We start from the raw sequence: 23,656 nt of genomic DNA on the forward strand, positions 1-23,656 counted from the left end.
TGTGCCAGCTTAACTCAAACTGCACAATGCATGCTCTCTCTCTGTCTCTGTTTCTCTCTGTCTCCCTCCCTCCTTCCCTCCCCACCTCTCTCTCTCTCTCCCTCTCTCCCTCCCCCCCTCCCTCTCTCCCTCCCTCTCCCCCCTCCCTCCCTCTCTCCCTCCCTCCCTCTTCTGGACAGCTGCTGAGGTTTATGGCTTGCCTGCCCCTGGGTTTTTGTTTTTGTTTTTCTTTTAAGTTCTAATGAAGTTGTTCCCAAGCTTAAAACCAAAAACAACAAAAAAGTTAAAAGTATAGTTGGTGACGAAGGGGAAATACTTAGTAATAATTAGCTATAAATGAATATTACATGAATGTATTAATTACCTTTCTTAGTGCTATGCTAGAGTACCTTACAGAAACTTACGGTATTTAAAGATTTATTTACTTTTATGTGTATGGGCCCTTTACCTACATGTCTGTCTGTGCAACATGTGTGCATGGAACCTACAGAGGCCAGAAGAGGGCATCAGCTCCTCTGGAATTGGAGTTACAGACCACGTGGGTGCTGAGAACCAAACTGGGGTCCTCTGGGAAAGCATCCAGTGCTCCTAACCACTGAACCCAGACTCTTGTTTGGTTATTTTTGAAACCATCATCCCCGTCCAGACTAACCTGTTCAATCCATGAGGTCTCAGCTAGCCCTCTCGCAGTTCTACACAGCTTCCTTGGTGAATGCTTGGAGTTCACGACAAGGCAGTGTCTCCCCACAGTGATCTGAAAAGCACCAAGTCAGGGTAGCCGGGACCAGTGGCCTGGGTGCAGCATCCTAGCCCCTGGCCTAAGCTTCTGGGACAAAGTCCCAGCAGGTGGGATCAGAAACTCCAGTCCCAGCATGGTGTTGCAGTGGGATCCTGGCATGAAACCCATCCAAGAGCACTATTCCAACATAAAAAGGTCTGGAACAGAGGGTCCATGCTGTGCACAGCTGGAGATCCGTGACCCTCCGTGACCCTGTGGTTAGTGTCTTTGCCAGAACTGGGAGTGAAAGTGATTCCGTGCCTATATTCCAGAACCTGAGTGCATGGCGCCCTCCCCGGCTTACTGCCTCTAAGAGTTCATTCATCCGAGTTTAAATCTGGTTGCTGGCCAATGTTGCAAGTGCCCCCAGTTCTCACCTGGGGTGAATCATGTGCCTCAATATGACTGCTGCAGAATCTCTTCACATCTGTATGAACATGTGGTTTTATTACATTATCGAGCATGGCTAAGACACATATGGAGTTCTATGTGCTTATCTGATGTCCTCCCTCTGTCGGTCAAAGGGGACGCTGAATCCCAGTGGCTACAGGACACAGGCCTGGCAGGCCTTGTTGGTGGTCTGGGCTTGGATGATGATCACCAGGGGCTCCTGTCTACACTGACACAGACCCAGGTGGCTGCTGTGTGCCGCCGGCTAGACATCTATGCCCGCTCAGCCCGAAGGCGACAGAAGGCACCCGTCAGAGACGTCAGGGATATCTTCGGGGTCTTCACATCAAGGGTAAGAGCCACTAGGAGCTGTCTTCCTGAGGTTTCTGTGATGTCGCTTCTTCTCTCATATGCCTCTGTGCACAACAGTGTGTCATGTCCCCGTGCTGGGTGGGGGTGTTTGGGTGCTGCCCTGCCCAGTACGTGTGTGTTGGTTGCCACCGTGTCCCTGGATGCATCTGCAAGCTTAGGTTCTGTCGCAGTCATTACCAATACAAACTTAACGCTTTCGGTTGTTACTTGTTACTTGTATGTTCTGCTGGCGCCGAAGCCTGATAATCAAGCTGTGGGCATCTTCTTTCTGGGAGCCATAGGAAGGGCACAACCCTGTGGTTAAAATGACAGGCTCGAAGCTAGACAGTCAGGCCCCCATATTTCTTCCCATCTGCTCAGCTGCTGTGGGATCGTGGCTAAGTAACTCAGCCCCTCAGGGCTTCGGTTGCTCTCCCTGTGAATGGCTCTTATCTCCCAGGCTCTGTGTATTACCTTCTCACAGAACTTACCGGGTGCCGTCTGTAATTTGTATAGGAAGCCGCTCCAGAGAATGGGGACTCAGGAATGAAATGGACCGAGTTCAATTCTGAGGATTCTGCATCTCCCCTGAGTAAGTGGGCTTCATCCTTCAGGGCACTGGCAATCCAGGCTGCTTCAGCCTCTCTGTGAAGCAAGAGAATGCACACCTCTGCACCTTCCTCTGGTTCCTCTCCCTCCATGAACGGGGCTATGAGGAAGAAACCCCAAGGGGACACGTTGTTCTGTAAATGGGCCACTTCCTTCAGGCCCACCAGCCTCGGTCCAGAAAATCTGTAGCTAGGTGAACACTTTTGCAGGCTTCAGATAAGAACTCACTTCCTAGGCAATGGGCAGCAGCTAGAACTTCCTGGACAGTGAGCCTGAGTCCTTAGCCTAAGAACTTGCTTTCCTAGTCAAACCTGTCTCTGTGCTTGCTTTCTTTCTTTCTTTCTTTCTTCCTTTCTTTCTTTCTTTCTTTCTTCCTTTTTTTTTTTTTTGGTTCTTTTTCTCGGAGCTGGGGACCGAACCCAGGGCCTTGCGCTTCCTAGGCAAGTGCTCTACCGCTGAGCTAAATCCCCAACCCCTGTGCTTTCATTTTAAAGGACCTGCTGGGGGACCACAGGAGCCGGCTGGGATGGAGGAGGTCTTCAACATGGAGTCTGCTTACTCTGAACAGGCTGCAGTGCTTCTACAGAGGACCTGGTCATCGCCAGAAGGCGCCCGTGCCTGGGGCAAGGGATGCCTGCCGGTGAGAAGGCTGGCCCTAGGTCTTTGAGCACCACCCTGTTCTTCAGCTCCTCATAGCTGCCAGGCTGCCAGGCGCCTATAGGGAAGTTGCTGATCATTTCTTCACTTGACTCCCCCTGCAGCTGTTATCTGGGTGGCTTTTGGGTGTCGGGGAGCAGGAATGGGGGTCAGTGGAATGGTTCAGTAGACAGAGGTGTTTGCAGCCAAGCCTGACAACCTGAGCTCAGTCCCTGGTCCCACATGGTAGAAGGACAGAACGGACTACTCCAAGTTGTTCTCTGATTAGCACATGTTGTTGTGGCACATGTATGCCTACACACACACAGACATGTGAGAACATACACCGCACGAGAACACATATATGCACACAAGCATAAGCACACTTACATGTAGGCTATAAATAAATAAATAAATATTAAATACATTCTACTAATAAAAATAGATTGAAATTTAACTCAGTAATGTATGCAGTGATAAAATACGTGTTTGTAGCCATGGGAGGTTCCATGCAGATCAAGGTCCGGAACGCTCCACTCCATGAAGCACTCCCCCTAATATCCTTTTAAAGCAGTCCCTCCCACAGACAGTCAGCAGTATTCTGATTTCTTTCAAGGGACACAGTCTTCCCAGGACCTGCAGTTACCAACGGAGGTTTTCCCTGCCACAGCATGATGTTCTTGAATAACCATGGGATCATTTACAGAGGGCCACCTCCTGGAGGCGTCAGTCCCTAGGCTCCCTGCACACATGCTTGTGGTCTCAGCTTCCCTGGAAGATGAGTATACCATTATGCCCTCAGTTTTTGGCAGATAAAAGAGAAATGAGTTTAGAGATATGAAATGGTGAGCTGGCTGGCACAGAAGCCAGAACCTGGGCTTTATAGCTGCCAGGTCCAAGTTGACCCACTGACCACTACTCCCTACCATTAAGGGGGGTTGCTTCCTGCCTGTAGTGACCTTTATCACAGAATGAAAGCACTTCAATGGGGTTGGGGATTTAGCTCAGTGGTAGAGCGCTTGCCTAGCAAGCGCAAGGCCCTGGGTTCAGTCCCCAGCTCCGAAAAATAGAAAAGAAAAAAAAAAAAGAAAGCACTTCAGTTCATCCAAATAGGAATTACACACACACACACACACACACACACACACACACACACACACACTTTAAGACAGAGTCTTATTACATAGCCATGGCTGGCCTGGGCTTTGCTTGTAGCCAAGACTAGCCTCAAACACTAGAGTTCTGAGTGCCTCTGCCTCCAGAGTGTTGAGATTAAAGGGCAAGTCAGTGTTTGAATCTATGAAGTAGGAACCCATGATTTATGTGCTACAGCTAGTCATAATTATAAAATACAGCTGTGGAATAAAATTTGCCTCAATAAATAAAATGATGAGTGATTGACAAGCGCTTGAATGCCAGCACTCAGGTCATGGAGGCTCTGTGAATTAAAAGCCAACCTGGTCTACATAGTAATATCCTGTATCCAATACATACATACATACATACATACATACATACATACATACATACATACATACATACATACATACATATAATACACACATGCTTAAATACATACATATACACATACTCACACATATACATAAATATATAATACAACACATATATAATTACATACACACAGACATACATACACACATATAATACATACACATACATACATACATACATACATACATACATACATACATACATACATACATACATACATACATACTGATGGAGGAAGACACCTGACTCAACTTCTGACCTCCACATGCATGTGTGTACCTACTTCCACACACGTGTATGTGTATTATATATGCATACATGGCAAAAGAAAAAAACATCTTCCATCTCCTTTGGGCGCTCTAATGGGACACTGTGGAGTGATCTGATCAAGCCTGTCAGGAAGAGAGGCAGAAGACCTGTCCCTCTGGCCACCATATGCTAAACGCTGCCTGCAGAGCTCCAAAGTGGCCTCTAGGTGGAGCAGCTGAGCAGCCGTCATCTTTTCAGTCTATGCTCTCTCAGCTGGCTCGTAGGCAGGAAGAAGAGCTCTGACTGTGGAGGTCAAGGGGTGGAACAGAAGCAGAAACATGGGTGAGAGGAACAAAAGGCAAGAATAGAAGCATGATAAGAGATCCATGGGCGGTCCCTTTCTTCCAGGCCCTTTTGTCTGATTGTAGCTTGCAAAGCAACCTCATACGGAGGCCTTGCAGCCTTGAGTCTGATACAGTGTTGCCCACAGAGGCCTTCTGAGGCAGGTGCAGTTTACAGTTCCCGGTGGAGAACTGGGCTCAGATGTCATCACTCGGCAAGAGGCAGAGCTGAGACTTGAATGCGCTGTGGTTCCTGATCGGGGTCTTACCCACTCTGTGCTTCTCCCACTTAAATGCCCAGGGACCCGTGGATCTTACCCATCATCCCACACACCTCCTGATAGGCTTCTTTACCACCTGCCCTAGAGGTTCAGAATTCCCAAAGGCAGACTGGGTGTGACCAGGATAGGAGACTTGTCTTCGAGGGACATGAAGAAGATCCTTCCCTTGGCCCTGATAGAGCTGACAGCACTCTATGACATCCTAGGCCTGGACCTGAAGAGAAGCAAAGGCAGGAAGTGGAAAGGCGCAGGTGAGCATGTGTGCCAGCAACCTGGCTGCCCCTTCCCACCTGCCACCTTCTGTACCCACCGTTTGCCCCGTGAACTTAGCGTCTGTGTTTTGGTACCTGTAGATTTTTTTTTTTCTGCAAGTAAAAAACAGTTCCTAGCCAGTGGCATAGTGAAACTGTAATCTCAGTTTTTGGGAGACTGAGGCAGGAGGATCATGAATTAGTGCCTAGCCTGGGCTACATAGCAAGAATTTGTTTGAAGAAACCAACCAATCAAACAAAACCCAATTCCTGTCCATTTTACCCCATTTCTATTTGAGTAAATACATCATGGAAGCTACAGCACAGATACAAGCAGTGTTCACTTTCAGTGTTCTCTCTCTCTCTCTCTCTCTCTCTCTCTCTCTCTCACACACACACACACGCATGCACCTCATGTATGTGTGAGTATATTTTTCCTCTTAATATGATACAATTGTGTGTGGACAGTTTCCATTTTCCCGGTCCTGCACCCTGCACCCTTTCTACAGTACTGTTCCATAATGAGCAGCTTCCAACACTGTGACTTAGCCATTCTTGCCAAATGGGTGAGCTGGACGATGCTTGCTTTAGCTGTGGGTCGGTCTAGCTCTCCTCCTCTTCCTCCTCTCTGGACCACCAGTCCATCTGAACAGATTCTCCTGGCAAGAGCAGAAACACAGAGGGCAAGCACGCCCACCTAACACATCCGAAGCCTCTGTCTGCATTGTGTAGGCTACTGTGTCAGCGAGCTCCACTGTTCACACGGCCAGGCAGCACACAAAGGGTGGAGGGGCACTCTGTGTCTCCAGTGGGGACACAGCACAGGTTCATACATCAGAGAAGGCGTACAGGAGGAGTGTTGAATTTGTAGTTCTCCTTCTACATATGAGAGAAAATGTGATTTCTTTTCTTTCCCTAATCACCACCTGTTCTTTTCCCAAACAACCAACTTTTAGACCCTTTTCTCCCCCTACAGACTCTTTCTGTTATGTGTGTCTATGAGTGTGTGAGTGTGTGAATGTGTGAGTATGTGGGTGTATATATATATGTGACTGTGTACATGTATGTGAGTGTATAAGTGTTTGAGTGTGTATGTGATTGTATGTATGTGTGAGTGTGTGAATGTGTATGAGTGTGTGTATGTGTGAATGTGTGTGTATATGTGAGTGTGTGTGAGTGTATATATGTGTTAGTATGTGCTAGTGTGTGTATATCTAAGTGTGTGTGAGAGTGTGTGTGCATGTGAGTGTGTGTATATGTGTGTGCGAATATGGGTGAGTGTGTGTATATGTGAGTGTGTGTATGTGTGTGTAAGTGTGAGTGTGTATATTGTGAGTGTGTGCATGTGTGTCTTGTGAGTGTGTGTGCATGTGTGTCTTGTGAGTGTGTGCATGTGTGTATGTGTGAGTATGTGAGTGTACGTGTGAGTATGCATATGTGAGTGTGTATGTGTGAGTGTGTATGTGTGAGTGTGTTTGAGTGTATACATGTGAGGGTGTATGTGTGAGTGTGTGTATGTGTGTGTATGTGTGTGTGTATATGTAAGTATGCATGTGTGCGTGTGTGTATTGTGAGTGTGTGTGCATGTATGTATTGTGAGTGTGTATGCATGTGTGTATGTATGTGAGTGTGTGTATGTGTGTGAGTGTGTATATGTGAGGGTGTATGTGTGAGCGTGCGTGAGTGTGAGTGTGTGTGATTGTGTATATGTGAGTGTATGTGTGTGAGTGTGTATATGTGAGTGTGCATGTGTGATATATGTGAGTATGTATGTGTGAGTGTGTGTATATGTGAGTGTGTGTATGGTGTATATGTGAGTGTATATGTGTGAGTGTATGTATATGTGTGTATTGTGAGTGTGTGTATATGTGAATATGTATGTGTGAGTGTGTGAGTGTGTGTATATGTAAGAGTACGTGTGAGTGTGTGTTAAATTTAGATTCTGTACATGAGAAAAAGCTCAAGGCATTTGTCCTTTGGAGTCTGGCTTATTTCACATAGCGGGATGATCTCTGTCAGTCTTCCTGCACATGGCATTTCATTCTTCTCTCTGGCTGAACAACAGGTCATCACACCCAGGTACCACAATTTCATACACATCACTGACGGGCATCTAGGCCGGTTCTGTGCAGTACCATGGGTGTGGACGTGTCTGTATTTTGCTGGCTTAGCTTCCTGTGGGTGTCTTACTGTAGTCCTTTAGTAGGTTTTGTTCAGGCCTGTTTTTTATTTTATGTGGATGAATGCTTTGCCTGTGTGTGTGCCTGTGCAGTGTTCTGCTAATGTCAGAAGAGGGCATCAGATCCTTTGAAACTGGAGTTGCCACCAACCACGTGGGTGCTGGAAACCTTACTGGGGTCTTCTGTAAGAGCAACAAGTGCTCGTAACTGTCGGGCAACCTCTCTAGCTCCAGTTATGTGGTGGGGTTTTTTGTTTTGTTTTGTGAATCGCTGTAAGTTTTCCACAGTGGCTTCACCAGCGGGGGTTCCTATCAGTCGTGTGTTGTATACGGGTTCATCCCCCCAAATCCTTGCTAGCATTGTCAGCACTCATTAGCTTTGATGACAGCTGTTCCCAATGGATGACATGGAATCTCAGTACAGTTTTGACTTACATTTCTCTGATGAGTAAGGATGTTGAACTTTCCCCCCAAAATATTTACTGGTTATTCGTATTTTTCCCCAGAATTGTCTAGTCAATGTGTTAGCCTGTTACTGATGACACAATTTGGATATTTGGTATTCAATATTTGGAGTTCTTTGTATATCCTAAACATTGATCCCCTGGTGTGTGTATAGTTTGGCCATGATTTTCTCTTGCTTTGTAGACTGTCTGTCAACTGTTCCCTTCTTTGTGTGGATTTTTTTCTTTCTTGCAGTATTGTTCCCAACCACGTCAGAGCTCTGGTCTCACATTAAGGTCTCTGATGTATTTTGAGTGTATTTGGGGGGAAAATAATGGCTCTGGTTTCATCCTTCTACCTGTGAAATCCAGCTTCCCTGACGCTGTTGAAGAGGATTCTTTTCTCTGCCTTTGTCAAACGTTAAGCGGCCATAGCTGGGTGGTTTTATTCCTGGGCCCTGTGCTCTAGCCCAGCTGTCTGTGTGTCTGTTTTTCCATCTGCCATTTTGTCAGGTCGTCTCTATAGTGTAGTTTAGATCAGGTGTTGTGAGGTTTCCGATGTTGCTCTTTCTGCTCGGGATTGGATTTAGCCACTCAGATTCTTCTGTGTTTCCATGTGAATTTTAGGATTGCCTGTTTTAGTTATGAGGAGGGTGTCATTGGAGTACTGACAATCAGTGATATAGCCGTTTCTACAATACTAATTCTGCTAATCCACAAATGTAGGAGGCCTGTCTGTCCTTTAATGTCTCCCTCAATTTATGTCTTCAGTGGTTTTAAGGAAAGTGTTTTTTTCAGCCTTGACACTATGTTCCTTCCCATGGCTACTCTGTAGTCTATTTAACCATTTCCCTGCTAGAGGGTAAGCACTATACCCATATTTTCCCTGCACCAGTTGTTATATCTAACAGTTTGAATGCCTCAAAGTTTAAAAAAATTTTTATTTTGAGACAGAATCTAACAAAATGTAGCCCAGGCTGTCTTTTAGTTTTCTATTCCCCTGCCTCAGCTCCTGGGAGTGCTAGGACTACAGGCATGAGCTGCTGAACCCAGTTCTTATTACTTTCTGGACACACGTTATCATTTAGTGTGTGCTCATCCAACTGTCTCGCTCTCAGCACCATACATTCACGGCTTTGTTGGTATTCTTCAGAGAGGGGGATGGCGGGTTAGGAAGGTGGCAGGAAGGGTCAAGTAGAGAAAAGAAGGCTGATGGAAAAAAGAGCGGAAAGGAAGACAGTGAAGGAATTTGTCTGGGGACAACCTTAAGCCAGGATGGCTGAGACCCCTGGGTCTTGGCCCAGTCCTGCAGAACTAGGTAGCTCCACCCTTGTCTGTTGGCTCGCACTAAGGCGGCAGGATGTTTTCCTTTTAGTTCTTCCTTATCCAGGGGGTGGGCTGTGATGTGGCACGCCTGATGTCACCACCATTTCTTCCTTCGTTCCTTCATTCCTTCCTTCGTTCCTTCCTTCGTTCCTTCCTTCGTTCCTTCCTTCGTTCCTTCGTTCCTTCGTTCCTTCCTTCCTTCCTTCCTTCCTTCCTTCCTTCTTCCTTCTTCCTTCTTCCTTCCTTCCTTATAAGTACACTGTAGCTGTCTTCAGACACACCAGAAGAGGGCACCAGATCTCATTACAGATGGCTGTGAGCCACCATGTGATTGCTGGGATTTGAACTCAGGACCTCTGGAAGAGCAGTCAGTGCTCTAACCACTGAGCCATCTCTCCAGCCCGTCACCACCATTTCTGAGGCCAGGTGCTTCAGTTCCACCTCTCTCTAGAGCTCGGTTCTCTGGAGAAATGAGTCTGATTCTATTATTGAGATGCACCCTCTTCTCTTCTGATCTCCTGCAGACTCCGGCCTTTTTGGGGTGCCCCTTCACAGCCTTCTGGAAGCTGACCACAGAGTCTTCCCCAGCACCCAGGTCCCACTGCTCCTGCAAGCTGTAAGTTGTCCCCAGCTTGGGTTTGCTTAGCCCTTGGAGGACTGGCTCGGAGGAGCATCTGGGAGATGCCTACCACAGGGGAAAGAACCAAGGCTTTAGAGAAGGGGATCTGGGTTCAAATCCTGCCTCTGGTATCTGCTAGCTCGGAGAACTGGGTGCAGTTCTGACCTTCTAGATCCTTCCTTTTGATGTCTGTGAGCTGGAGTTCTAACAACAGTCTCCTTTAGTTGAGGATTAAATGAAAAAATGTCTCCGAAGCTCTCAGAAGTCACTTCTCACACAGTGGTCCGGGAAGCTCGGATAAGCTCGGATAAGCTAAGGATTTGGCTCAGGGGTAGAACCCTTGCCCAACATGGCCATGACCTTGGCTCCATCCCCAGAACCATGAAAACAATAACAGGGACTCTTGTCATTTGAAGGAACCTTGTAGCGCCCTCCCTTCCTGGTTTTCATGACAGACCAATAGGCCCTGCTCAGACCCACTTGTCAGTGGCTGTTAGCTAGAATGATGATTTCTGTCTTTAATAGTTGCTGTCCTGTTTGGAAAAAAGAGGGCTGGACACAGAAGGCATCCTCAGAGTGCCTGGATCCCAGGCCAGGGTCAAGGTAATGGCCGGCTTATTCCATCTCTAAAGGCTGCCTCACCTCTCCAAGCCCTGTGTTGTGTTTGGTTGGGAGAGACTCGTGGTCCCGGCTAGTCTGTGGCCAGACTTCAGTATGGTTGTGGGGTTCCAGGAGACAGAAGGGTAGCCCAACAGAGCAGTGGGCTTTGGAGTCGCACTGTCAATACCCATAGAGCGGAGCCCCCCTGCACACTGTGGTTCAACACGGGATGGCATCCCATTCTCACAGCGATGATGTCAGGGAAGTGCTGTTGTTATCTCCGCCTTGCAAGAGGACCAGACAGAGTGAGAGGCTTATGAGGGAGCTGTGGGCAACTTCTTGATGGCCCTCCTTTCTCTAGGGGCTGGAGCAGAAGCTGGAGCGAGACTTCTATGCTGGCCTCGTTAGCTGGGACAAGGTTCATCCCAATGATGCATCTGACTTGCTCAAGAGGTTCCTCCGGAAGCTGCCTGCACCTCTGCTCACAGCCGAATACCTCCCAGCCTTTGCAGCAGTGCCCAGTGCGTGTGACAGTGGCATGCATGTGCAGGGGCTGGAGGGAGGCTGGGGAAGGTGCAGAATCGCGGCAGAGCTGTACAGAAATATCTGATGGGGCTGGAAGTGTGTTTGCATGTATGTAAGCATGCCCATGGATGCACAGGCATGTGTGTGGTGGCTATTGGTGCATGTGTCTGTCAAGTGTATGTATTTGTACATGTGTGTACAGACTGACAGGAGAGGAGGAAGATCTGAGGCTTTGGCCTTGTTATCAGTCCTGACATGGACGAGGGACTAGCTAGCTTCAGCTCTTTTCTTAAAAGGTTTATTACGCTTTAAAAGTCTTGTGTGGGGAGGGGGGTGGGCGGAACAGACGCCATGGAGCATCTGTGGAGATCAGAGGACAACCTTCAGGAGTCTGGTTTCTCGTGGTGTCTGGGGTTCTTGACATCCATGGGCTGGAGCTTGTCAGGTGAATGTAAGTGTGGACACCTGAGTGTGTTGGCCTTTCCGTCTATGTACAAGAGGTCAGACCCTCCTGCATCGCATGCACAACAGTCTCTCTCTCTCTCTCTCTCTCTCTCTCTCTCCAAAGCTTTGACATGGGGCTAATTAGTCAACAGAGGGCTCACCACACACTGCGTGGAAACTTGAGTTCATGTCCCCAGTTCATGTCAGATGGAGTCATAGGCCTTCACAGTCCCAGCACAGGCGACTCAGACAAGGGGGTCCCCGGCACTCACTAGGCAGCTTGCCTAGCCAATCGGTGAGCTTTAGTATTTCAAAAAATAGGGTAGAGAGCAATTGAGGAAGACACCCTACCATATGTCCACCTCTGGCCTATACACACACACACACACACACACACACACACACACACACACACACACACTTATAATCCATGTTCAGGCCACATGAATTCTACCATTTCCAGCAGCAGGGCTCTGAGTTGAGTCTCTCTCTCTCTCTCTCTCTCTCTCTCTCTCTCTCTCTCTCTCTCACACCTCTGTGTCTCACAGCCTCCTCTCAAAACATGCATCATGCCAACTGTCCTCAACACACATGCAAAGGACTTGACCCACCTCCTCCTAGGCCCTCCCTCCCTGTAGTAAGACACCCACAGGGAATGATCCTCCCTCCTCAGCTTGTCCCCTCATACTCCCAGCCTGCTGCTCTCTGACGAGAAGGGGCTTCCCCCAAACGACTTCACTGCAGCCTGCCAACATTCAAACGTCAGTGCTTCAGGGGACCCCTGACCTGACATGAGATATTGCCCTTCTGTGACTTCCGCCCCTCTTCTTCCTGGAGACTCTGACCTCAGGGGTTGGCTAGCTTTTCCCTTCCAACCTTCATCTTGTGAAAGGTGTCAGGAAACTTTCTGTCTTGCACAAGTGAGCTATCAATGTTTCCCTCCCAGGGTTGACTTTCTGGCCTCTGGCATTCCTGACACTGGGCCATAATTCAGCTCAGTGTCTGTCTGTCTGTCCGTCTGGGCATGCATACAGACACACATATGCATGTGTGGGTGCACATGCCTTGAACATGTGTGCTCGCTTTTTACTAAGTGTGGTGAGTGTCTTAACCAGCCCTGCTTGGGTTTCTGTCTGAGCATGCTAGCCAGGAAGCAGTGGTAAGCCCTGTGGGAAAAGGTCCTGCTAGGCTTTCCAGCCTGGAATTTTCCCCAGAAGGAGGTTAGATCATCAATGGAGCATCCCTGAGCGTCTTCCTCCCTACCTCCCTCTTCTGCAGACATCCCTGACCTGAAACAGCGCCTACAGGCTCTCCACCTGCTTGTCCTCCTCCTGCCGGAACCCAACCGCAACACCTTGAAGGTAAAAGTGGCTTTTATGTCCTGGTCTCAGGCCTCCGCCTCAGTGCTGGCTTTTCTGTTCATACCTTCATCACACGGCCATACCAGGTGTGGTTGTGGTGACCACTGGCCTACACTGTCCTTGTCTGAGAGTCTTCTCCAAAGAAAGCAGGAGAGCTCTCAGAGCACACCTGATCCACTAGGTGCCAGCATCTTCCAGAGCAAGGGCTCTGTGTGCTGAGAAGTCTGGTGAGCAGGGGAGAGATGCACTCGTTCAGACTACGGTTCCCTGAGAACCTCTCCGAGGCTTTGGTATGCCAAGGCCTTGTGCCTCTCAGAGTGGGGCTGAAGCAGCCAGCGCATCCCGGACTCACTGCTCACTGTCCTTTTCAGCTGTGGGAGGTGTGGTGATGTTAGTGTCCCACCGAGAGCCACTTTGGGAAATGGTCCCCTTGGGGGCCCTTCACTGTGTGATCTGGGAGTGGGTGCTGAGGGGCCTGCAGAGGGCCTGAGATCTTCACCTTGGGATTTCTACTCCGTTAGTCACTGAGGACGATGCAGTATTTCGTTTGATTGTTTTGGTGCTATGGGATCTAGCACAGGAGAAGTCATGGGACAGAGGATGTGGGTCCCGTAGGAGCTCAATGGATGGACAGCCTTCCTTCCTTCCTTTTTTCTTTCCTTCTTTCCTTCTTTCCCACCCCTTTCTTCCTTCCCTTCCTTTTCTTCTTTCTATCTAGCCATCTTTCCATCCATTCATGCATCCACCCATCTATTTTTCCATCATCCATCCATCCATTAACCCATCCATCTTTCCATCCATCCATCCAACCATCCATCCATCCACCCACCCACCCACCCACCTACTCATCTATCCATCCATTTATCCATCTATCCATCCCTCCCTCCCTCTCTCTCTTCATCTTTACTATGTGGCCCTTGGCACATTTTCTAAGCCAGATCCTTTCTCTGTACAATGGGTCCAACAGTAAAACTTCCCGAGGCACACCAAGGCTGACTTAGTGAAATGGCAGCTGCTGGGTCAGAGTTACAAGGCTTCAGTGGACGGTAACTCTGATCCACCCCTTTCTGCTCAGACTCCAATAAAGAGGACTGTGCTGGAGTTTAAGGCGGGTTCTGTGTTCTTCCTTAGGCACTCCTGGAATTCCTCAGGAAGGTGGCAGCCCAGGAGCAGCACAACAAGATGACCTTGTGGAATGTTTCCACAGTGATGGCCCCCAATCTCTTCCTGCCCCGAGGGCGGCCTCCCAAGCTCGCCCAGGGTGAGAAGCAGCTGGCAGAGGGTGCAGCTGAAGTGGTGTGCATGATGGTGCAGTACCAGGACCTGCTTTGGACGGTGAGTGATTGCAGTGGCAGCGGGTCCGTCCGTCCGTCTGTCCATCTGTCCGTCTGTCCACCACAGTCTCCAACATTCTGCGCTCCCCTGGTGCAGCTGCCCACTCCCTCTATCATGGGCACCATGTTTCATGCTGCTACTTAGAGCAATCCCTGGGACTCTGCAGGACTGTGCAGAGGCCAGGATTTTCCTTCCCTGCATTCAAGTCTAAGAAATCTATATTTTCTTTCCCTACAACCCACACCTCTCACCTCTCAGGCAACTCACAGCACTCCGATCCCCCCCCCCCCAGTTTAGTCCAGCTTTGAGGCTCAGGGGCATAGGTCTGGCCCAAGGGGGGGCCAAAACTAGACATCAGAGGTATCCTTGCCCCCATCGAGAGCATTGCCCTGAAAACATGCAGGGAAGCAGGGGTGGGGTGGGCTTCGCGCAGAGGGGGACCAGGTCCTAGTCTGTGGAAGTTGGGGGTGGGACAGGAGCCCTGAGAAGACCCTGCTCTTGCATTCCCACCACACAATTGGCATCACCCTCGGGGGCTGCTCAGGTCATTTGCTCAATCCGTCAGCCTCCTGTCCATTCACCCACTGGACCAAACGTTCACCCCTCCCCCATATCCAACTACCCACAACTACCCATTTATCCACTTACCAGGCATCTGCCTACCCATTTGTCCAAACCATCCCCACATATGCTCCACTCACTCACGGACCCACTTATCTACCAATCTACCTATATTCTACCCACCATCCACCTGATCAGCCACCCATCCATCCGTTATCTACCCACTCATCCACCCAATGTGCATCTACCCATGTACTCATCGCTCTATCCACCCCTGCCTACTTGACCATGCACCCATCCACCCACCCACCCACCTAACTATCCGCTATCTACCCGCTATCCCCATTATATACCATCCAAATACTCACCCACTTAGCCATTCGTCATTGCATCACCTGCACACCCACCCACCTATCATGCACCCATTCACTTCCCGTCCATCTACCCCAACCTACCCACCATGTACCCGCCCATCCCCCTGTCCTTCACTTATCCCTCTCTCCATCCACAAGCTAGATTGATCCCTCCAGATCCGAACAAATGCAGTTTTCTTTGAGGAGCCCCAGATCTCCTGTCCTGAGCCAACCGCTGTTTTAAATGCATCATGGGAGGTGGGGAGTGTTGGGGGACAGAGAGAGAGCTCAGCGGTTAAGAGCACATACTGCTCTTCCAGAGGTCCTGGGTTTGATTCTTAGCACCCACAGCGGCTCACAGCAGTCTACCACTTTCCAGTTCTAGGGATTCTGATGTCCGCTTCTGCCCTCCGTGGGTATCAGGCACACACTTGAGGCACTGTCTTAGTTAGAGTTTCAATGCTGGGAAAAGACCAGAACAAGATTTAATTGGGACTGGCTTACAGGTTCAGAAGTTCAGTCCATTATCATCAAGGCAGGAACATGGCAGCATCCAGGCAGGCACGGTGCAGGGGGAGCTGAGAGTTCTACCTCTTGTTCTTGCGAAGGCAGCTAGAAGAAGACTGACTCCCACATGGTTAGGAGGAGGGTCTCATTGCCCACACCCACAATGACACACTTCCTCCACCAAGGCCACACCTACTCCACCAAGGCCACACCTCCTAATAGTGGTACTCCCCGGGCCAAGCATATTCACACCACCACACACACACACACACACACACACACTTAATACATTTCAGCAAAGCATTCAAATGCACCCTGGGTTTCTGCTCAAGCCCTTCCCTCTTCCCATCCCCTTTCTCCAAAGGCACAGCTTGGTACTAAGAGCCCTCTGCTTATTTTCTTAAGACTTAGTTCAGGGTCAATTATTCTGCTGAGAGTCTCCTGCCTGCCCCCCAGGCTCCCATGATTCCCTTTTCTCTCTGCAAGTTACATTGCTGTTAGAACATAGTGAATTGCAATTTTTAAAGATTTATTTTTATTTTATCTGTATGAGCATTTAGCCTGCATGTATGTGGGCACACCACATATGTTCTTGGTCTCTGCAAAGGTCAAAAGAAGACTTCAGATCCCAAGAGGTGGAGTTCCAGGTGACTGTGGATGCTTGGGACAGACCAGATTTTTTTTTTTTTTTTGGTTCTTTTTTTCGGAGCTGGGGACCGAACCCAGGGCCTTGTGCTTCCTAGGCAAGCGCTCTACCACTGAGCTAAATCCCCAACCCCAGATTTTTTTTTAAATTTACTTACACTGTAGCTGTCTTCAAACACACCAGAAGAGGGCATAAGATCCCATTAAAGATGGTTGTGAGCCACCAGGCGGTTGCTGGGATTTGAAACTCAGGACCTCTGGAAGAGCAGTCAGTGATCTTAACCATCGAGCCATTTCTCCAGCCTGACAAACCAGGCTCTTGTGGAAGATCTTACCTGTTGAGCCAGCTCTTGGATACTACTTTTTTTTTTTTTATCTGTTTTAGGAAGTTTTTTTTAAAAAGAAATTCCTTAAATACTAGTGTTTTTAAGTTTTAGACAGCACAGATGTATACAGCAAGATAGGTATCTCATCGACTTCTCCATGTGTGTCACTGTAATTAGGTTTCTACACCCCATTGTCTGTCGCACCTTGGGAAGAGGGTCGCTGGATCTGTGGTAGATTCTCACTGCACAGTGACTGAACTGACCTGCAGGTCTCCAGGAACTCCGCAAGCGCACTCCGCAGGTTAGGGTTCTGAGAGCCTGAGTCCAGTCCAGATGCATTTGGACATCTCTGCATGGTGTGCCAATGAGCAGATTCCCTCAAGCACAGCCCTGTTCAGAAGCCTCAAGGACTGCTCTATCTTGAATCCAATACTCCGGGGTCCTCATTGGGGCTAAATGTCTAACATCCATTCCTTCAAACTAATGCTCTGGTAGCCACTCCAAGGAGTCAGTTTCAAGCCCTGTGTGGGAGAGACGTGGCCGTGGCTGGAATGGGCCCTGCTTTCCACTATCACAGCAACTCGGCTGAAACATGATTTTTCTGGACAGGTCGCCTCTTTCTTGGTAGCTCAAGTGCGAAAACTGAATGACAGTAATTGCCGTCGTTCCCAGCTCTGTGATGGGGGCCTCAAGACTTGGCTGCGGAGGACACACGTAGACAGAGACAAGGCTAGGAACGGGCTTGAAGCGGTGAGTGCTTCCCACACCAGGTGAAGGGAGAGGAGGAGAAAAGGTTGAGGGGTGGGCATCCGGGTTTCTCTTCGTCCCTGCCGCTAAGCTGCCATGAACAACCGCTTGTGACCGCCAGGCGGCGCCCGAGCCGCATTTCAACGATCGAGGAGCCGCTGCTGTGAAACCAGAGGCAGGGGGGCGAGGGATGGGAAGCTGGCCTGGTGGGGGGTTCTGGAGGCCACTGACTTGGCCCTAATTTTAGAAGGTCCTTTGTGTGCCTGGGGCGGGGTTCAGGGTTCGGAAAGTGAATGAAGCTGCTTTGTAGGACAGGGATGTGGAAGAATTGAAGATTCTGGAACACAGAACAGGAAGGAGTCTTCAACAAGGCTGCGTGTGAGTGTGTGTGTGTGTGTGTGTGTGTGTGTGTGTGTGTGTGTGTGTGTGTCTATGTCTGTGTGTCTGTGTGTGTGTCTATCTGTCTGTGTCTGTCTGTGTCTCTCTGTGTGTATGTCTGTCTGTGTCTATCTGTCTGTGTGTCTGTGTGTGTGTGTCTGTGTTTGTCTGTGTGTCTATTTCTGTGTGTGTGTCTGTGTGTGTGTGTCTGTCTATCTGTTTGTCTGTGTCTGTCTGTGTCTCTCTGTGTGTCTGTCTGTCTGTGTCTGTCTGTCTGTATCTGTGTGTGTATGTCTGTCTGTATCTGTGTGTTTCTTTGTGTGTTTGTCACTATCTGTGTCTCTGTGTGTGTATGTCTGTCTGTGTATCTGTCTGTGTGTCTGTGTGTCTGTGACTGAGTGTTGACGAGCCTGGGTGTACATGTGCACATCTGTATGTAGCTCATATGTAGCTCGAATGTAGCTCGTATGTGCTACTGTGTTCATGCATTCCCACACCTGGATGTAGATGTGGGTTTGTGTATGCACGTGACGTTGAATACTGGTCTAACTATTCACGGGTGCATGGATTCCAGGGATGGAAGGGTCTTTCATTGTTCATCCCACATCTCCACCTCCAGACTCCCAAAGTGGCAACAATCCAGGTCCCAGCGACCGGGCCTAGCATGGATCTTCTGCAGGTGCCTCTGAGTCCTAGCACCAGGGTGACCCATGTCCTTAAGCTGTTCACAGAGCACCTCAACCCTGGCTCACAGCCTGAAGAGGGCAGTGAGACCTCAAACAGCCTTCTCTCAGAGTAAGTGCCACCTCCCTGAGGCAGGAGCCTCCCTTCTGGCCTGCAGGGGGTGAGGAGGGGTGGGGCTTGGTCCCTTCCAGCTGTTGGCCATGAGGAGTCACACATGTCTGTCCATGGCCTTCCCCTTTCTGTGGTGGTCAGCCTTTTTAGAGCTTCTTGGCTCCAAATATTAATGAAAAGGGCCACCATTCGTTATGGCTACTGTAGATTGGACACCATGTATAATGCTAAAATGGTAATGAAAGTCCTTAAGAGGGGCTGGAGAGACAGCTCAGTGGTTAAGAGCCCTGACGGCTGTGGTAGAGGACTAGAGTTCTGTTCCCAGCTGCTCACAATCACCTGTAACTCCAGCTCCAGGGTGTACAACAATCTGGCCTCCACAGACACCCACACACATGCATGTACGGCACCCTTGTGGCACGCCTTTAAGCCCAAGCAGAGCAGCAGAGCTCTGTGAGTTTGAGGCCAGCCTGGTCTACAAAGCAAGTTCCTGGACAGCTGCTACACAGAGACACTCTGTGTCAAAGAAGAAGAAGGAGGAGAAGAAGAAGAAGAAGAAGAAGAAGAAGAAGAAGAAGAAGAAGAAGAAGAAGAAGAAGAAGAAGAAGAAGAAGAAGAAGAAGAAGAGGAAGAGGAAGAGGAAGAGGAAGAGGAAGAGGAAGAGGAAGAGGAAGAGGAAGAGGAAGAGGAAGAGGAAGAGGAGGAAGAGGAAGAGGAAGAGGAAGAGGAAGAGGAAGAGGAAGAGGAAGAAGAAGAAGAAGAAGAAGAAGAAAAAGAAATGAAAGAAAGAAAGAGGAAATGAAGAAAAAAAATAACCAACAAAGACTCTGGCCTTACAGGCTTATGCCATGACAGACAGACAGACAGACAGGCTAATTAACTTATATTAAGTAGCCAAATCAAGTTAAAAACCATCCTTTATAAGAAATACAGTGATCACTGTGAATGTGCCCTGAGGTGCCTACTGCAATTTAAGGCACAAACGAGGCTTCCGGGCACAAAAAATCACATGTGCAACGGTCCCAAGGAAGCAAGAAACGGCGTGGCCAAGTGCATCAGGGGGCTGATATGTGGCTGTCATTCCCAGGCACAAGGAGTAGCTGGAGCCCTTGCGAGCTTCCTTCATGGGGGTGGGCAAAAGACCCCCAGAGTCTCAGCCCTTAGCCAGTGTCTGACCCAATTCCTTCTGATACGGATGAGAAAAACAAAGACCCAGAGGGGCTAGGGAATGTCCAGGCACAAAGCTAGTCAGGGGTAGATCCTGGAGCTGAATTCAGGATACCTATAATTATAATCAGATAATTATATATTTGTACCATTATAACTCGCACATGATCACACAATGTCTACATTCCTCCTTGGTGCAGAGTCTGCCTCTCACAGCAGGGTGCTCTCTCCTTGTGTCACCCTGACCTCATCCCCTGAGGCCCACTTCTGATGCCCCAATGCAGAGCACCTGGGGCTGATCTTTCCCAAGGACTAACATCTCCCTGCCTCTCCCTGCCTCTCCCTGCCCTGGTGCCAGCCTCCTTCATTGGCTCCAGTTCCCTCAGAAGAGTCCCCAGGCCCTTCCTACTAAGACCACAAATCCTTAAAGATGCTCCTTCCAGACCTGGGGTGGTTCTGCCTTCCGTAGCAGAGCCCAGAGTGGGTTTTTCTCTGTCTTACAGTAACACGAAGAAGAAGCCGGCCACCTTCCTTGTTTATGAAGTTGGGGGGAATATTGGTAAGTTCCCTGGTGGGAAGTGAGTCCACAGTGGGGACCCTGCAGGCTTCATCTTCCCTGCTGTGAGGGTCAAGATGAGCAAGACTGAGTTAGAAACTCTTCCTTCGTGGGCAGCTCCACCCAGAGCTGACTCCTGTTTGGAAGAAGACTGATTGGTGTTTGGTGTGAAAGCTGTCAGTGCTCCCACGATGCCTCAAGGACACTCTAGGGGAGAGGAATCTTAGCCCTGATTGTGGGTGCCTTTAGGGATGCTGTAGGCTCTCCAGCATCTGGCTCTCAGGACCCTTGCTTTGTGAGAACCAGACACACACACACACACACACACACACACACACACACACACACACACACACACACACACACACGGTGATCCTGGAACTTGAGTAGGGCATTAGAATATCTCAGGGCTGTAATGAGAAATGGTGGTATCTTGTGAACTTGTTTCTAATAAGTTCCCCCATGCAGCTGAAGTTGCTGGTCCAAGGACCAGACTTCCCTCAGAGAGCAGAGAGCCAGTGGTCAAGAAGGGGAGACAACACCAGGTCCAGGAGTTTTGGGTGACTGAAAGACGGCTTTGTGTGGAAGGAGTGGAGGAGGCTAGAGAAAGCATTTCAGGAGCTTGCCAGATCCACCAGGGGCCTCTGGGACTCATGCTCTATGGCCATATTGGAGCTAAAGGCTGCTGGTCTTTGGCACCTCTGGTGTGGACGCCTGGGGAAGAGAGTAAATTTCCTAGCAAAGCATCTTCTACCAACGGAAGTCTCCTCAGAGAAAGGGTAACTGTGAGCCATGGCGAGCTCCTATAACCAGAGGGTGGTACCTTGCCCTGGGAGAGGCTCTTGGAAAGATAACAGCATGTTAACATGTTATGCCATGTTCTCAACCCCTGTGATCCCTTCTCTCCACAGGTGAACATCGCCTGGACCCAGATGCCTACCTCTTGGATTTATACCGTGCCAACCCCCATGGCGAATGGGTCATTAGACAGAGCCCCACCTAAGAAACAGCCTGGGAGCAGAGCTGTTCACATGGAAAGACCAGTTCTTTCAAAGTCCCCCTTCCAGGAAATACCTCTTCTATGGCCAACAGCACAGAGCCGGCCTGCCCTTCGCCACATACGGAGAGCCCTGGAGGATACCACACGGGTACCTGCATCTCTACAGGGGTTTGTCCACAATTTCCAGACACAAGGGGAGTAAAAACTGTGGCAACTCTCTGGAACAGGCAGAAGTTTCCAGAAAATATTGCTCTGGAGGCATCCCCACAGTGTGGAGTGGGAAACCCCGTGTCTTCTCTGAGACCCTAAAGATGCCACGGACAGCCCTAGGATAGCTGCACAGGTGACGGACTTTGCACGCCTGTGTCTTAAGCGCTGTTTTACAGAACTGTGTTATCTTGTAGCACAGTTAAGTTGCTTCAGCATTAAACGCACAGCTAGTTCAAAGCTGTTCTTCCCAGCCTGGCTCCCGGTGGGGGTAGTCTTTGTGACAGCTGACTGGAGCTGTGAAAAACTTCTGTGCTATGCCTCTGGGTCTGGTTACACCTTCACCCCGTTCAGCAGGGCCAGGGGCAGTGCTTAGAGTAGGGAGCCCTGACAGGAAGGGCAGCAATTGCTTAAGGTCAAGGGTGAACTTCTGGCACTCCCAACACCTACCACTCATGACCCTAGCTCTTTTTCCTGCCCAAGTTTGTCTTCTCTTCAGGGGAAGTAAAGCCTCATCCATCCATCCATCCATCCATCCATCCATCCATCCATCCATCCATCCATTTAGTCATTCATTCAATAATGACTATGTTGAGCATCTAATTTATGCCAAAAGTTTACAAACTCCATCTCCAGTGTCTTCATTTCAGCTGTACTCAGTAGACTCTGAGACAAAGCTGGAAGAGCAAGTGGTGCTCCCGGGAGTCTGGAGAGTGAGTAGATGAGAAGGAAGCGGAAGCCATCATTAGCGGGTACATTATCAAACAAGTTGTCACAATGGACACATAGAGCTTACTTCTGTTGAGGGACCCTGAGAAACAATATAGATGCTGTCCATTTGAGTCACCCCATCCCAGGGTAAAGAACAAGGATGGCAGGCACATGAGGAGCACAGAGGAAGGAGTCAAGTCCAGGCACTGAATACAGGCTGCTCCCGACTATGATGGGCATGGCTCCCATGCACTTCCAGGCCATCTGAGGGCCTTGCAGAGTGACTCTGACTGCCAAAGAGGTCTTGACTGGGGATAATGGTACAGTTCAAACTAGTTAGTTACTGTACATGGACTCTGTGAATGCTGGAGGGATGGACGTGGGTTTTCACTGATAACATCTGCTTCATCCTATGGCTGCTGCTGGTAGTGGTGGTGATGGTGGTGATGGTGGTGGTGATGGTGGTGATGGTGGTGATGGTGATGGTGGTGATGGTGGTGATGGTGGTGGTGGTGGTGGTGGTGGTGGTGGTGGTGGTGGCAATGGTCATGGTGGTGGTGATGATGATGGTGATGGTGGTGATGGTGGTGGTGGTGGTTGTGATGGTGGTGATGGTGGTGGTGATGGTGGTGATGGTGATGGTGGTGATGGTGGTGATGATGGTGGTGGTGGTGGTGGTGGTGGCAATGGTCATGGTGGTGGTGATGATGATGGTGATGGTGGTGATGGTGGTGGTGGTGGTGGTGATGGTGGTGGTGGTGGTTTTGGTGGTGGTGGTGATGGTGGTGATGGTTATGGTAGCAATGGTGGTGATGATTTCAATGGTGGTGATGGTGGCAATGGTGTTTCTCTGTTGGATGCTCTGACTGTGTAAAGACAGACCATTTAAATATTTTTTGTCTGTGCTTGGGGATTTTGCCTGCGTGAATGTCTATGCATCCTTTGCATGCCGGGCGCCCACAGAGATCAGAAGGCATCCAGTCCCCGAGAACTAGAATTACATATGGTGGTGAGCTGCCATGTGGGTGTTAGAATCAAAGCCAGGCTCTTTGAAAGAGTGGGCCATTTTTTCAGCTTCAGAAAGCATTGGCTTTATATGTGATTTTTAGAAGTGTGCAAGCTTCCAAATCAGAACAGACTTAAAGAACTTGGGAACTGAATGTGGTCAGACATTACGGACAGAAGACAAAGGTCAGACATTATGGGCAGAAACCGAAATGGCGTGAAGATAGGTTAACTGCTTTTAGCATGGCCTCTGCCTTCCCGTCAGCTGCTCATGGGCACCTGAGGGACGCTTAGCTGCTGTGGTGGGGTCTGAGATGCCACTGGTGTGCACTGCACACTCCTAAGTTAGGTCTTCATGGGGGTAGTGCTGCAAATCTCTGTAGAAAGACTTACATGCAACTGACAGCACTTCTTCAGGCCCAGTGTATGTAACAGAGGTGCCGGCAGTAATGGAGGCTGGTGGTGAGG

General features: G+C 49.3%; 1 protein-coding gene across 1 annotated transcript in view; it reads left to right on the forward strand.

Annotated features, from left to right (window-relative positions):
* The window catches only part of Arhgap40 (Rho GTPase activating protein 40), a 40,769-nt gene extending 19,152 nt beyond the window's left edge, over positions 1-21,617 (forward strand). Inside the window, exons 3-15 of the mRNA NM_001398688.1 lie at positions 1,303-1,520; positions 2,036-2,111; positions 2,623-2,768; positions 5,233-5,398; positions 9,871-9,962; positions 10,491-10,568; positions 10,927-11,086; positions 12,813-12,895; positions 14,027-14,230; positions 17,232-17,372; positions 18,367-18,542; positions 20,213-20,268; positions 21,177-21,617. Coding sequence (NP_001385617.1) covers positions 1,303-1,520; positions 2,036-2,111; positions 2,623-2,768; positions 5,233-5,398; positions 9,871-9,962; positions 10,491-10,568; positions 10,927-11,086; positions 12,813-12,895; positions 14,027-14,230; positions 17,232-17,372; positions 18,367-18,542; positions 20,213-20,268; positions 21,177-21,268 — 1,688 coding nt within the window. The 3' untranslated portion in view covers positions 21,269-21,617. The remainder of the gene's footprint in view (positions 1-1,302; positions 1,521-2,035; positions 2,112-2,622; positions 2,769-5,232; positions 5,399-9,870; positions 9,963-10,490; positions 10,569-10,926; positions 11,087-12,812; positions 12,896-14,026; positions 14,231-17,231; positions 17,373-18,366; positions 18,543-20,212; positions 20,269-21,176) is intronic.
* Positions 21,618-23,656: the final 2,039 nt, after the last annotated feature.

This window comes from Rattus norvegicus, chromosome 3 (genome assembly GCF_036323735.1).
Source record: "Rattus norvegicus strain BN/NHsdMcwi chromosome 3, GRCr8, whole genome shotgun sequence".
Taxonomy (NCBI): domain Eukaryota; kingdom Metazoa; phylum Chordata; class Mammalia; order Rodentia; family Muridae; genus Rattus; species Rattus norvegicus.